The sequence below is a fragment of the Malania oleifera genome, chromosome 10 (genome assembly GCF_029873635.1).
Source record: "Malania oleifera isolate guangnan ecotype guangnan chromosome 10, ASM2987363v1, whole genome shotgun sequence".
Lineage (NCBI taxonomy): Eukaryota > Viridiplantae > Streptophyta > Magnoliopsida > Santalales > Ximeniaceae > Malania > Malania oleifera.
In genome coordinates this window covers 7,760,928-7,774,134 of record NC_080426.1, presented here as the reverse complement: position 1 = coordinate 7,774,134, position 13,207 = coordinate 7,760,928, and the positions used below count along the sequence as shown (strand labels likewise).

At 40.4% G+C, this 13,207-nt stretch overlaps 2 protein-coding genes across 3 annotated transcripts; one reads left to right on the top strand and one right to left on the bottom strand.

Annotated features, from left to right (window-relative positions):
- The first annotated feature begins 1,349 nt into the window (after window positions 1-1,349).
- On the top strand, window positions 1,350-6,405 carry LOC131165491 (uncharacterized). 2 transcript variants are annotated; one of them, XR_009139585.1, is made up of 6 exons: window positions 1,397-2,277; window positions 2,465-4,250; window positions 4,897-5,098; window positions 5,179-5,378; window positions 5,449-5,852; window positions 5,988-6,405. XR_009139585.1 is itself a non-coding variant. In XM_058123355.1 (5 exons), the coding sequence occupies exons 2-5, from the start codon at window positions 2,474-2,476 to the stop codon at window positions 5,520-5,522; spliced, it is 2,253 nt and encodes a 750-aa protein (XP_057979338.1). In that variant the 5' UTR covers window positions 1,350-2,277; window positions 2,465-2,473; the 3' UTR covers window positions 5,523-6,405. The 2 variants fall into 2 exon arrangements, 1 of the variants encoding a protein (XP_057979338.1); XM_058123355.1 differs by having other exon boundaries at window positions 1,350-2,277; window positions 5,449-6,405.
- Window positions 6,406-9,210: 2,805 nt separating this feature from the next.
- Window positions 9,211-12,806, bottom strand: LOC131165492 (L-type lectin-domain containing receptor kinase S.4). Its single transcript, XM_058123356.1, has one exon. The coding sequence runs from the start codon at window positions 12,201-12,203 to the stop codon at window positions 10,137-10,139; it is 2,067 nt and encodes a 688-aa protein (XP_057979339.1). The 5' UTR covers window positions 12,204-12,806; the 3' UTR covers window positions 9,211-10,136.
- Window positions 12,807-13,207: the final 401 nt, after the last annotated feature.

Below are 13,207 nucleotides of genomic sequence, written 5' to 3'. Positions count from 1 at the left end.
TTATGCTTTGGTAAAAAATGAATAAAAATAAAAATAAAATTATGCATCCTTGAATTATTCAATCAATTGTGCTACTCACGAACTTTCATCTTTGTGTTGGGTCATGGAAATTGAACTAAACTTGTGCCATGTTCAACTTTTTGATGCTGGAACTTGGGTTTTAGCCTGATCGTTCAAGCCCTAGGAGGCATCTTTTGGGAGGTTTTGAGTTTAAATTCTCTGTTGGGATTCCTTCTAAAAAGAACGAGGGGGAGTGGGGGGTGGGGGGATAAGATAAAATATTCATTGGTTTTTATTAATTGGTTCTTCTTTGTCGATGTGATTAAGGGCCTATAGGTTCCCTTGCTTGATGTTGTAAATTATTTGTTAGAACTTAAGTTAAATTTGATTTGCTAAGTACTTATATTTTTGGGCTGAAATATACAGATCCTCATATATTAAATGTTATTTAATACTCCAAATTAAAATAATCATTATATAATCGCCTATAATTATCCAAAATGTCACTAACAGTCGTCACCAAAAGATTATAATAGCCTCTGATTTTTGAAGTACAACCAATCAAAATAACATAACTGTAGAAATCTATAGAAATGAATTAAAGCCGTATTTTCCAAAACAATGCGCTCATCTGTAGTCCACCAACAATACTCCCATGGTGTGATTCAGGTGGTAGTGCAGGCTATGGGAGTGCCTCTCATGAAGGTCAGGTGTTCAAATCTTCCCGGGTTCGTTTTCGTTCCTGGATTCCTGAAATTTACCTCCCTTTGGAGTTGTGGAGTTAGCTTCAAAGGACGTGGGATTAGTCACGTGTACCGTAAAACGGACACGTGGAAACCCAATGCATAATCTAAAAAAAAAAAAGAGTAATGAGTTTGGGTTGCAAGCGTTAAGGTAAACGAATTTGTTAAATTTTGGGGAACCAGGTCCAAAATGAAATCATTATAGTTGCCGGTGGCACCAATCCATGGCTGGCGTCGATAGTGTTGCCACGGCGGCTCCAATTGTGGTCAGGGCATCATGCAAGAAGGGGATCTCTTGAAAGGATTTACTCGCTAGTCTGGCTAGAGTATTAGAAGTCAATATAAAAATCTACATTATTTCGGCTCTCTTAAATTCTAACACATGGCAATTTTGTCCATCTATTAAAGATTTTAATGGAGTCACAGTTTTTGGAATAGAAGTTTACTTAATTAAAAATTTTATTATTAAAGAAAATATTAATATAAAAAATACTTGAGTTATATAGTAAGTATTTTGGTTTAAAGGGATATTTTGCAGAGTTTTATGCGTTTAATTTTTTTATAATATATTTTTTAGTTATCAAATTCGTATCGTTCTATCCTTGAGCCGCCAAAACGACGTCGAATAGATTCTCATTTCTGATGCTGTGCAGGAGGGGGACCGGGACTCGGTGGAAGAAGAGGAGTTACCTAGAAATTTATGCATCGGAATGCTTCTTCCGTTGTCTGTAGATTGTACTGCAAATATTCGCTTCCTAAGTTCATCGCCAGCCCGATCAAAAAAATCTCCAACGAAACCAGTTGATGATCGATGCAAAAACTTCAACTGGATTCCTATAATATCCAATGAAACACTGCACGAGGAAATATCCTCCATCCGTGTCTCCCCTGCAATTTAGATCTTGCCGCCGAACACCCCGCGCATTGACGTCAGCAGAGTGATATTCCGATCCCAAAACACAAACCCTAACCCTAATTTCAAGACTGAATCGACAGCTATTGTATGAAAACTTTTCAAAAAATAGACAGAAGTTCCCGGTTTTGAAATCGAAAAGCTTGAAATTTCCCTGAAAAAAAATGTGTACATGAACCACTCCATCGGTCTGATCTCAAAAAATCAAACATCAATAAAACAGGGAGAAAAGAAACTGAGCCCGCTCGTTCGCTCGCTCCGCGCGACACGATGTACACGAAAAAAACAGTGGTTCGAGCGAGAAGTCGGCGGCCGTGGGCCGGTTTTGGTGGCGCGTGTCCTACCATCTCCGGCTCCCTAGCAAGGTAACCGGATGTTTCGGTTCTCCTTCACCAAAGACCGGTTCGTCTTGGAACTTTGACCGCTTACGGGCCGGATCATACGGTAAAATCCGAACAAACGAAGCTAATCACGACCGGCTGACCGCTGCCCTAACCGGTTCATCCGGTTCCTTTTCCACGGTTTTATAAACCACAAACCCCCCTCGCTCGCTCGTTGGCTCGGTCGCTCGCTCCTCTCTCTCTCTCTCTCTCTCTCTGGCATTCTGAAAATAAAAAACATGTAAAGTTCTCTGACCCTTCTTCTCTTGATTTCAATTTACTGCTCTGTGTTAGTTTTGCATAGATATTCTTTCATGTTGAAGGGTGTTGGTTGAATTACCTTCATGAACTTCAAGAAAGAATGATTGCTGTAGTAGAATTGTACATGCGTCTTGATTAGCTTATTGTCCACTTGATTTGCTTTTAAGGTTGCTAAGATGACTTCTGGCTTGGAACCCATACCTATTACGTCACAAAAACATGACCCGGCATGGAAGCATTGTCAAATGTTTAAAAATGGGGATAGGGTGCTGCTCAAGTGCATTTATTGTGGTAAAATCTTTAAGGGTGGTGGGATTCATAGAATTAAAGAACATCTGGCAGGTCAGACGGGTAATGCGTCTACCTGTCTTAGAGTCCTACCTGATGTTCAGCTCTTAATGCAAGAAAGCTTAAATGGGGTTGTTGCAAAAAAGAGGAAAAAGCAGAAAATTGCTGAAGAAATTACAAGCATTAATCGAATTCCTAATGAGATTGATGGATTTTATGATCGGGGACTCCAAGTTCTAACTAATCCACCTGAACCGGATTCTAGTCTGGTAGCAAATCGAGAGGAAGGCACAGCAAAAAAAATTGTGGGGAGAAAGAAGAAAGGGAAGGCTGTAAAAAATTCCTCTCCTTCCGCAACTCCTGAAGACATTCATCCTAATAGTATTGTGTTGAGTTCAAAAAGGCCAAACAACCAAGTTTGTATGGCAATCGGACGGTTTTTTTATGATGTTGGGGTTCCTCTGGATGCAGTGAACTCTGTTTATTTCCGACCAATGATTGATGCAATCGCTTCACAAGGTTCAGTGGCCGTAACACCCTCGTATCATGATCTTCGGGGTTGGATTTTGAAGAATACAGTAGAAGAAGTGAAGAATGATACTGACCAATACATGGGAATTTGGGGAAGGACTGGTTGTTCTCTTTTGGCTGAAGAATGGAATTCTGGGAAGGGTAGAACATTGTTAAATTTTTGGGTTTATTGTCCTGAGGGAACCATGTTTTTGAAGTCTGTGGATATATCTGATGTAAAAAATTTGCCAGATGCTTTGTATGAAACACTTAAGGAAGCAGTGGAACAAGTAGGAGTGAGAAATGTGTTACAAGTGATTACTTTTGGTGATGAGCGATATCTTATTGCTGGGACCAAATTGATTGATACTTTCCCTTCTCTGTATTGGGCTCCATGTGCAGCTCATTGCATAGATTCTATGCTTGAGGATTTTGGAAAACTTGAATGGATAAATGCAGTACTTGAACAAGCTAGATCTATGACAACATTTGTCTATAATCACAGTGCTGTTTTGAATATGATGAGAAGGTATACTTTTGGCAATGATTTGGTGGAAGTGGGACTCACTTGCTTTGCGACAAATTTTGTGTCATTAAAACGCATGTTTGCGCTTAAGCAGAACTTGGAGGGAATGGTTACTTCACAGGAATGGATGGACTGCCCATTTTCAAAGAAACCAGCGGGGCTGATGATGTTAGATTCAATTAGTAACCAATCATTTTGGTCCTCCAGCCACCTGGTTATACGATTAACAGACCCACTCTTGCGACTATTAAGAATTGTTTGTAGCAAGAAAAGGCCTGCAATGGGATATGTTTATGCAGGAGTGTATCGAGCTAAAGAAACGATCAAGAAAGAATTTGTCAAGAAGAAGGAATATTCAATTTATTGGAATATTATAGATTTTAGGTGGGAACAACTACGGCAGCTCCCTCTTCATGCTGCAGGTTTCTACCTTAACCCCAGGTTCTTATATAGTATTGAAGGAGATATGCATAGTGATATCGTGTCGGGAATGTTTGATTGTATAGAGAGATTGGTTACTGACATAAAAATTCAAGACAAAATCATCAAAGAGATGAACTCATATAAGAATGCTGTTGGAGATTTTGGACGCAAGATGGCAATTAGAGCTAGAGACACCCTGCTTCCCGGTGAGGGTCATTTTTGTTGCTTGTGTTGGTTATTTATTTATTTTTCACCTTGTTTATCTATCTATTTATTTGCTGGGCATTTTGATTTGGTGTATTACAACTTAGTTGATTTGCTATACTCCTTTTATGATCAGTAAGCATAATCAATTTCACTGGGAGCTCGAAGGTAGTGACCTTTACCTGCTCGTAAATTTAGCATTTGAAAACACTAGAACCATGGGAGTGACTCAATGTACATGTTCCCTCTACTTTTTTGCCCAAACATGTCATCAACAGGTTGTGATAGGGAAGCAGCTTATTATAGTGGTGGAACCTAAGCTGTCTTCATAAACAAAAACAGTGAGAAAGTTTCTTGATACAACTTATGTTCATCTTTTGGTCGGTAATTTCATATTTTTTGTCCTAAGAGTAACATATTTTAGTGGTGAAACCTAAGCATTACCTTCGTTGTCAAAAACGGTGTGTAAATTTCTTGATATATACTTGTGTTCATCTTATGGTTGGTATTTTTGTGACCTTTCAATGTATAGCATGTATATAAGAGTGAGATTCAACATCTTTTATAGTCCTATCCTTTGAGAACTGTTCTTTTTGTGTGTATTGAGTTCACATCAAGCTGATTCTTTTAAAATATATATCCTATCAGTCGAATGGTGGTCAACGTATGGAGGGGGTTGCCCAAATTTGGCACGTTTAGCTGTCCGTATTCTTAGTCAAACTTGTAGTTTAATGGGGCATAAGCGAAGCCAGGTTCCTTTTGAGCAAATGTACAATACGAGAAACTGCCTGGAGCGGCAACGACTCAATGACCTTGTTTTTGTGCAATACAATTTGCAACTGAAGCAAATGTAAGTATATTTTTATCCTATTTATCCTTTATTTGTTGGACTGAATCTTTTTATTTGCTCAGTTACTGGTTCTCTTACAGGGTTCAAAAGAGCAGGGGAGAGGATTCCGTAGACCCCATCTCTTTTGATAGTGTTTGTTTCGTTGAAGACTGGATTGCAGAAAACAATGTGTGCTCAGAGGACTGTGGGAGCTCAGATTGGATGGCGATTGACCCGGCTTTAGAGAACACGCTGCTTTTGGGGGCTTTAAATGATGATGCTGAAGAGCTGGGTGCAGCAGGTATTGGCAATTCTTCCATTTGAGCTTATTGTGTATCATGCAGGTTTTGAGCTTATTGTGTATCATGCAGGTTTTGATGACCATGAGATTTTCAATGGAGTGAAAGATGAGGAAAATGTTGAAGACAATTCAGTAAGACAATAGAAAGGCAGTCAGTAGAGACATGATTTCAGTCTGTGTTGTCCTTGTTGATGAGGGGTTTACCTACGTTCTGATCATGTTTATGTCTGGAACATGGTTATTGGGAACTCTATACCCGATGGGAGAGCTGGTTTCATGGGCCTAGAGCTTGCAGCAATCATGGTTTTGGAAAGTGAAATGTGAAAATAGTTGGAATTTGTTCTTAGATTTTCGTATTGCAAACCCTGTAGGATATCTTGTGTTCTTTGGGAAGGAAATGTGTGTGCTGACATCGTAGCGAAATGGGAGCTGCTCAAGCAGCAGAACTCACAATCCGGCAGCAGCCTTGATACAGTATGCAAACAAAAGCTATTTAAACTTTTTAAATTTTTATTGTATTTTCATTTATTTTTATTTTTGTTATTTTTATTAGGATACCTTCATGATTAAGGTAATTACTTAACAAATTAGTATGTTTGGTTTTGCTAGATTGTGCAGGACCGAGAAAGTTTAAAAAAAGGGGGTTTTAGCGCACTCATATAATGATACAGTTCTAGGATATGAAAATTATGAATTCCAGCATAGCTATCAAGTTGTTTGTTGGTTCAACTCTTTTACTGAATGAGATTGATAAATAGGCTTGGCTTGGATGCAAGCAGGGGTTATTGGCAAGGGTAACCCTGAGCTAGAATGGAAGATGGCATAATCATTTCTCAACCTTAGGCCATACATGCATTGCTCTCACAAGCTTCTTTTTGTGTAGTGTAGTCTCCAAAATAAGTAAGATAAAGCAGGTTTGTTTTTTCTTATTTTTTTATACAAAAATTTTAAAGAACTATTTATGGTTAAGTTTGTTAAATAACTGCAAATATATGACATGCAATTTATACCCAGATTTTGTTGAAAATTACTTATGTGCAACATTATGGTGTCATGCTTGTTGGAAAACTGAGGGTGAATGTGATTCTTTTGTAATTGGTAATTTGTAATTTAGGAATTTATTGTACCTTGCTAGGTCGAGGTATATCTATCTTGCTAAATATTATGCAATATTGGGATTTGGTTTGAAAATGGTAGTGAACTTCTTCATCTTTACAATGTCATGTTTGTTGGTTTGAATTGGTGTGAGTCGTTCTTTTGTAATTTTGTGAGTCTACCAAGGATGTGGCACATTTGTCTCGTTCACCCTTTGAGTTAATTCTGCTTAGGGTCAAATTAGGTCAGGTTTTTAATGTCTGCCCTAGCTATAAAGGGTTTTCTTCTTTTTGAATGCAGACCCTGTCAAAATCTCATAAATAATATGTATGTGTGTATAGGCATTTCTCACTTTTGTCTACCCAAAGAAGATTGTGGAAAAAGAAAATGGGCAAAATGCATTCACTTCCCTTGAAGTTCGACAAAAAAATGGAGCCTCTCTTGAGGTTTTTATAATGATATAGACCTCCCCTGAGGTTTCAAAAATATCACACAACTCCTTTGAGGTTTGTTAAAAAGACAAGGACATCTCCAAAAAAACTTGTCTTTTTACAAAATACACTGAATTGTTTATTTCTTTTTCTCTGAAATTCTTGAAACTTCAAGAGAAAGTGCCTGAAATTTTCAAAACTTCAAGAATGGTCATTGCCTTTTTGTCAAACCTTAGGGCAAGGTCAATATCTTTTGCCTAAAAGAGATAAGTTCGCTTTTTGCTTACTGTTTTGGGATGATTCTCCTTGGCAATGGTTGCATAGAACCATTTTATGCATATGTAATCATGTGATTCATATTTATACCTTCACTCTGCTTGTCAGGGAGAGGAGCATCTTTGGCCATAAGCATTTCTTTCCAATATTTCTCTATCGTCTTTTCCTGAATTTTGTTGATTTAGCATTATCTCCTCTCCTCCAGCTGGTGTGCTGTTCAATAAATGTTTGGTAAGCAAAATGGTTGATTTCCTTTTGCGTTTTCATTGAGATTGTGATAGAAAAAGGTGGAGAAAGAAGATATGGTCAAATAAGAAAACGTGTAAAACGCAAAACATAATTTGTCGTCGGGACAGTGGCATATAAAGGTGCACATGACATCAGTTTTTGTTGAGATTGGGGCTTCTTTTGGTCATTGAATTCAGTTCTCTCGTTTTACAACATGATAAAATTTTCAATAAAGATATATTGAAGTTACAGAGTGGACGGGCCAATTCATATTTTTCACCCAAAATGCTCTCTCTCTCTCTCTCTTTGGGAAAATGTTATGTAAAGGGGAACATCACATCAGTCGTTTTTTCAATCCTTAATAGAATTTGTCCCAGAATTGAATTCCTAACTCCCCTAGCGAAAGCAAATTTGATCTGCAACTCGCGGAAGAAGAAATTCCAATTGTATTCCGCCCCCCACCCCCTGGGTCCCTTTCCCCGGAATTTGGAGGAGGTCATTTGTAGAATGGAATGCGGTAGGAGATAAATTGAATAAAGATTTAAATGAAGAGTATGATGAAATTAATTAATAAAGTTTATTCTATTTTATTCGGGAAATCTGTAGTTTGCTGAAGCCCACTTATTTTGAATGTCTTAAATGATCCACAATTGGCAGCCACTTATTTTTGTTTGGGAGATTTGGGGGAAAGAGACGGAGGAGAAATTTTCAGATATGTGGAGGAAATTCATTTTCTATCATCCTTTTTCTTTATTGTGGTAAAAATTTCAGGTTTGTGGGAGATGCAGGGTGGCTTATGAGAATATGAAACAGTAAGATCCTAAGAGAACTAATAAAGGGGTAAGGGCTGTTCAATGGATGCAAACGAGCACTAATGCGTTTCTTTTGCTCTTGGACCTGCCCCCAGATTTGGGGGCCTCAGCAGATTTCATGAGGGACCTGATATTTTCCTCAACTGCTCTGCCGCTCCAGCTTGTGGACTGTGGAGGAGAGAGAGAGAGAGAGAGAGAGGGAGGAGGATAATCTGTCAATCTGAGATGCCCTATTGTCTTATTATTTTTTATTTTTTCCCCCCATAAAATTCAAAAAAAATTTGAATAGTCTAAACTATCACACAACATACCTAGTGATGGTCTTGTTTACTTACACATCACACTTTTTTTTTTTTTACTGACTTACACATTTCACAGTAACCCATGACACTTGTAAAAGACCCAATATTCAGGTGTTAAGTGTGAGTGGAACAATATCACCATCAGACATGATGATGATAGCCTATAGATACCTAAAATTTTCTCATGGAACTCAATAAATAGGAACGACAAGTGATGCATCATTTAGTTGTTGGTGTCCAATGTAGTGTTTTTCTTCTGTCCATGCATCTGTTTATAATTCTATGATTGTTCTGTTTATTCCTATAATAATGACTACATTATATCTTTTTTTTATAAATTTGCTTTACTAACATACAATATCTCAAATCCCAAACCTTGCTGCTCAGCTCAAACAATTGCAGGAACATCTGGTTTAAACTTTAGCTAAAAAATAATAATAAATTAATGGTAATAGCTTAAATTCAAAACATCTACCCTTACCCAGAAGAAAGCATGGTGTAGAGAGGGGAAATGGCCAAAGAATTATGAAATTATTTATGGAAGGAAAGTCCAAAATTTCATGAGTTGAGAATAATGTATTAATGAAATCAAGAGCTATAGCACCATGCATCAGGGTTATTAATGAGACAAACAAATACATTGGTTACAAGGTAACTTTCAGCGTCAGTAATTGGTCAGTCAGATGCAAAAAACTTTAGAAAACTTCAATTGTGAGCCTCGAGCTAAGTAGTGTACCTGCAATCTCCCTTTAGTACAATGGGAAAATAAAAAATAAAAAATACATCTCGCCAAAATGATCAGCAAACTCCCAATAATGTAACGTAGTTGCATCGTCAAATCAATTACTTGATCGATGCTTTTCGAAACCCATGTTTATCAAAACGTACACACAGTACTAATTTCCTTGACAAAGCAAATGAATAAAACTATACTCCGGCGAAAATGTAAACCGAAGGAGGTGGGGTTTGAACTTTGAAGCTTGTAATTGTCTATAAAATTCAATCATCAGTGAGTAGTTTGATTCAATGGCAGCCGAATGCCTTCAACAAATGGCAACCAAAGAGCATACGTAGCCATCATATTATTGTCGCATCAAAAAACCCAATTTCAACTAACTAGTTCCATCCCAAATGAGACTGCCAATCTTGGCTTGTCCAAAATTGCCTCGAGCTATCATCCATGTTAAGTTCCATCCATGAACACGAAGAAAATGCCACCAACTAATGATGTCTTTTCGCTTGGTCTTTTCTGGTTGCTAACACGGTTAAAAACACCACCATAATACTTCGTCATTCTCGTTATCTCCAAAACTTGGCATCCACGAGAGACACTGGGTTCCTTGATTTCCATATTATCCAATCCAACAAACAATGACACCATTATATACACTCCTCAACAAAGGAGAATGATAATGAATGAAAGGAGAACCTAAAATCTCACGTCAACTGAATTAATAAAAACTCAATTCCATGGCAAGGCAGCTTTCGACAATAGACACCAACAATTTACCCCCAAAAAACAATTATTAGCCCCAAAAGGAATGCCATCCCAAATGGAAGCTCGAGAAAAATGGAGGGGCAAAGATTGCGAGCTCACTCACTGTCGTGTCATGGCTATCTACCATCACCTCTACCGGAAAGATACAAAGACGAAGCTGAAGCAGCCTCAATATCAGCCTCCCCGGACGACCACGTACTCACCTTCTCAAAAAATGACGACGCAGGATACGTATACGAGTGCACATAATCCTCAAACTCCACTCCGCTCCCGCCAGCGCCACCCTTCTTGCCGTCGAAAGCGTCGGGCGACGCCAGCTCCTCCGGCAGCGCCGCCTCCCCCTCCAAGAACCTCACCACCTGCCTCATCGTGGGTCGGGCCCCCGGCGCGTTGTTAGAGCACATTAGCCCCAATTTGAGCGCCACCACCACCTCCGTCTCCTCGTACTCGCCCCTCAATTTGGGATCAACCACATCCAGAATGGCTCCTTCTCGCCACTTGTCCCATACCCAGTCCACCAGAATGAGCTCCTCCGGCAATGCTTTGGGCTCAATCGGTCTTCTTCCGCAAACCACTTCCAGTAAGAGCGCACCGAAAGCGAAGACGTCAGAGCACGTGGTGGGCTTGCCGGTGCGCGTGAGCTCCGGCGCCAGGTACCCCAGAGTTCCGACCACCCTGGTCGTGCTTGGGTTCGAGCCGTGCTCGTACAATTTGGCCAACCCGAAGTCGCCTAGGCGGCCGTTTAGTTCAGAATCTAAAAGCACATTTCCAGCCTTGATGTCTCTGTGAATCACGGTTTGTTCCCACCCTTCGTGCAAGTAGAGAAGGCCTGAGGCGACGCCTTTGATGATCTTGAATCTCTGTTCCCAGCTGAGAATTGTTTTGGGTTCGTCGAATAAGTACTTGTCTAAGCTCCCATTGGGCATGAAATCGTATACAAGAAGAAGATCGCCTCGTCGGCGACACCATCCCAGTAACTGAACAAGATTCCTGTGACGCAAACGGCCTATGCTAGAGATCTCTGACGCGAATTCTCGCAACCCTTGCTTTGATTCGTGGGAGATTCGCTTAACCGCAACTTGGGTGTTCGAATCGGGCAGAGTTCCTCTATATACTCGGCCGAATCCGCCGAACCCCAGTAATCCTTTGTCCCTGAATTTTTTAGTTGCTTTCTTGAGCTGCTGGTAAGAGAATCGATGCGGACCAATATCGAGCTCCCAAGCTTCAATCACGTCAGTGTTTCTAATCTTGTTGATTAGATAAAACGCCACGCCGATCGAAAGGAGCACCACAAGAACAATCGAAACAGAGACGGCCGCAAGTAAGGCCGTGCGGTTCTTTTTTAGTCCGGGGAGCGATGGAAGAGAAGAGAGGTCGAGAGGTTTGGCTTCTCCGTTGATCTTGAAACTCCAACCGTAGATGTAGTGAGAGCTCGCGAGCAGACCCGTGGAAGCAGAGAACCCCACGAACATGGATTCTTGCAGATACGGCGAGAGATCTACATCAAACGACAAGATTGAGAATTTGGGCTTTTCAGACGACGGCGAAAGCGTGACATTTAACTGGTTTCGCACCGAATCGTAATCGATCCACGCCATAATTATGGTCCCGCCCGTGAGATTGAGCCCTTGCTTCTTCTTCGAATCCGGGGCGTAGTACGCGGCGGCGGCGGAAACGTTCGAAATCAAGCTGTTTATATCGATCCCAACATGGTTATCGTTCGTGTCGTTGAACTCGAAGTCTTGAACGGTGTCGAATTCAACGGCGAAGACGTGGTTTGAGAAGTTCCCGATATTGCCGGAGCCGAGGAGGCCGAGGTACTGGCTTGGGAGAGCATCAGGGAGATGGCGCGAGCGCGAGATGGCGAAGGCGAGGCCATGGCCGCCGAGCTTGGGGTACTCGGGAACTATGGCGAAAGCGAAGCAGGTGGAAAAAGAAGAAGCGGTGCCGTTGGTGGAGTTCTTGAACTGGATCGGAGACGAGTAGAAGGCGTGGCCAATCAGCCTCCTTGTGTTGTTGGTTAAACGGAGAATACCGTCGTTCTGAATCTCGGCAGAACCGTCTAGGGTTATGTTGTCGGGGGGTACATCCTTAAAGCCGCTGTAGAACAGCTCGTCAAGCTGGGAGCGAACTGGGCATGAGAAAAGGAGTACAACCCAGAAAAATATGAGCTTTTCTGCCATTAAAGCGGTTGGCTTCGAGCTTAAGTACCTCTGGATCAGATCGGATAGTTAGTAATAGGGCTCAGTAGGCTAGTAACAGTGAAAGTGAGGAAGATGGTGGGGGAATGGTTCTGTACTGGAAATTGAAATGTTTGTTCGGCAGATTTTCTTATTTGATTTGGTAGGAAGTGGAAGGAGCATGGAAACGAGGAAATATAGGATTGATTTTCACATGCGCTAAAGAATTTAAGGGGATGGAACGAATGCTCTACTGCTTTTCTTGCTTGCTTACCACTATGGCACTACAGTCCACCAGAGATTCACGCATCCACCGTCTACGGACAGGTTGGGAAGCAAAAAGGATTGAAGGGTATTCTGAGCACTAATTCTGGATGGGAATGAGTTCAGGGCAGCCGACAGCCCAACTAATCCTCCCCCACGCCTTATTTGTTCAGTTTTTTGTTTTTGTTAGATAGGTTTTTTTTTTTTTTTCCCATTGAGATGGCTTTCACACTTCCCAGAAGCATCCTATCAAAAAAACAAAATCAAAACAAAACGCACGGGGGTAAAAATGTGACACTTTGAATTGAACTCAAAAGTCAATAAAGAGGGAGAGGTTTTTAGGAAAAACCCTCGAGTTTTTTTTTTTCTTTCATTTTTGATTTTATTATTTAATAAAATGTTAAATAACATATTGATTGGAATTTTTTTTCTCATTTTAATGCATCCCAAATCTGGCTGAATGGTCCACCCAGTTTTAAACGAGAAAGACTCCTTACTCTTTTTGCGTGACACTTTAAACTTGTTGAACCATCCAGCAAAATTTGATAGAAAAATAAACTCATGCTGATGCATGATAAAACTCGTTAGGATGAATCATTCAAATCGGGTAAGGGGATGCTCTTTGGGTCGAAGTGTGGAGACCCGAACTCGAAAAATAAATAAGAAAGGAAAATTTCACAAAGGGTAGCAGCAGGCTTCGTTGACGAGGTCCACGTTCTCATCGACGAAGGCCCTCATGTGGT

What these genes read in the sequence shown, in the direction of transcription:
- LOC131165492 (XM_058123356.1), bottom strand. Translation starts at nt 12,203, where the DNA reads ATGGCAGAAAAGCTCATATTTTTCTGGGTTGTACTCCTTTTCTCATGC.
- LOC131165491 (XM_058123355.1), top strand. Translation starts at nt 2,474, where the DNA reads ATGACTTCTGGCTTGGAACCCATACCTATTACGTCACAAAAACATGAC. An exon ending in TAGAGACACCCTGCTTCCCG is followed by an intron (nt 4,251 to 4,896) that starts GTGAGGGTCATT and finishes ATATCCTATCAG; the next exon opens with TCGAATGGTGGTCAACGTAT. An exon ending in AATTTGCAACTGAAGCAAAT is followed by an intron (nt 5,099 to 5,178) that starts GTAAGTATATTT and finishes GTTCTCTTACAG; the next exon opens with GGTTCAAAAGAGCAGGGGAG.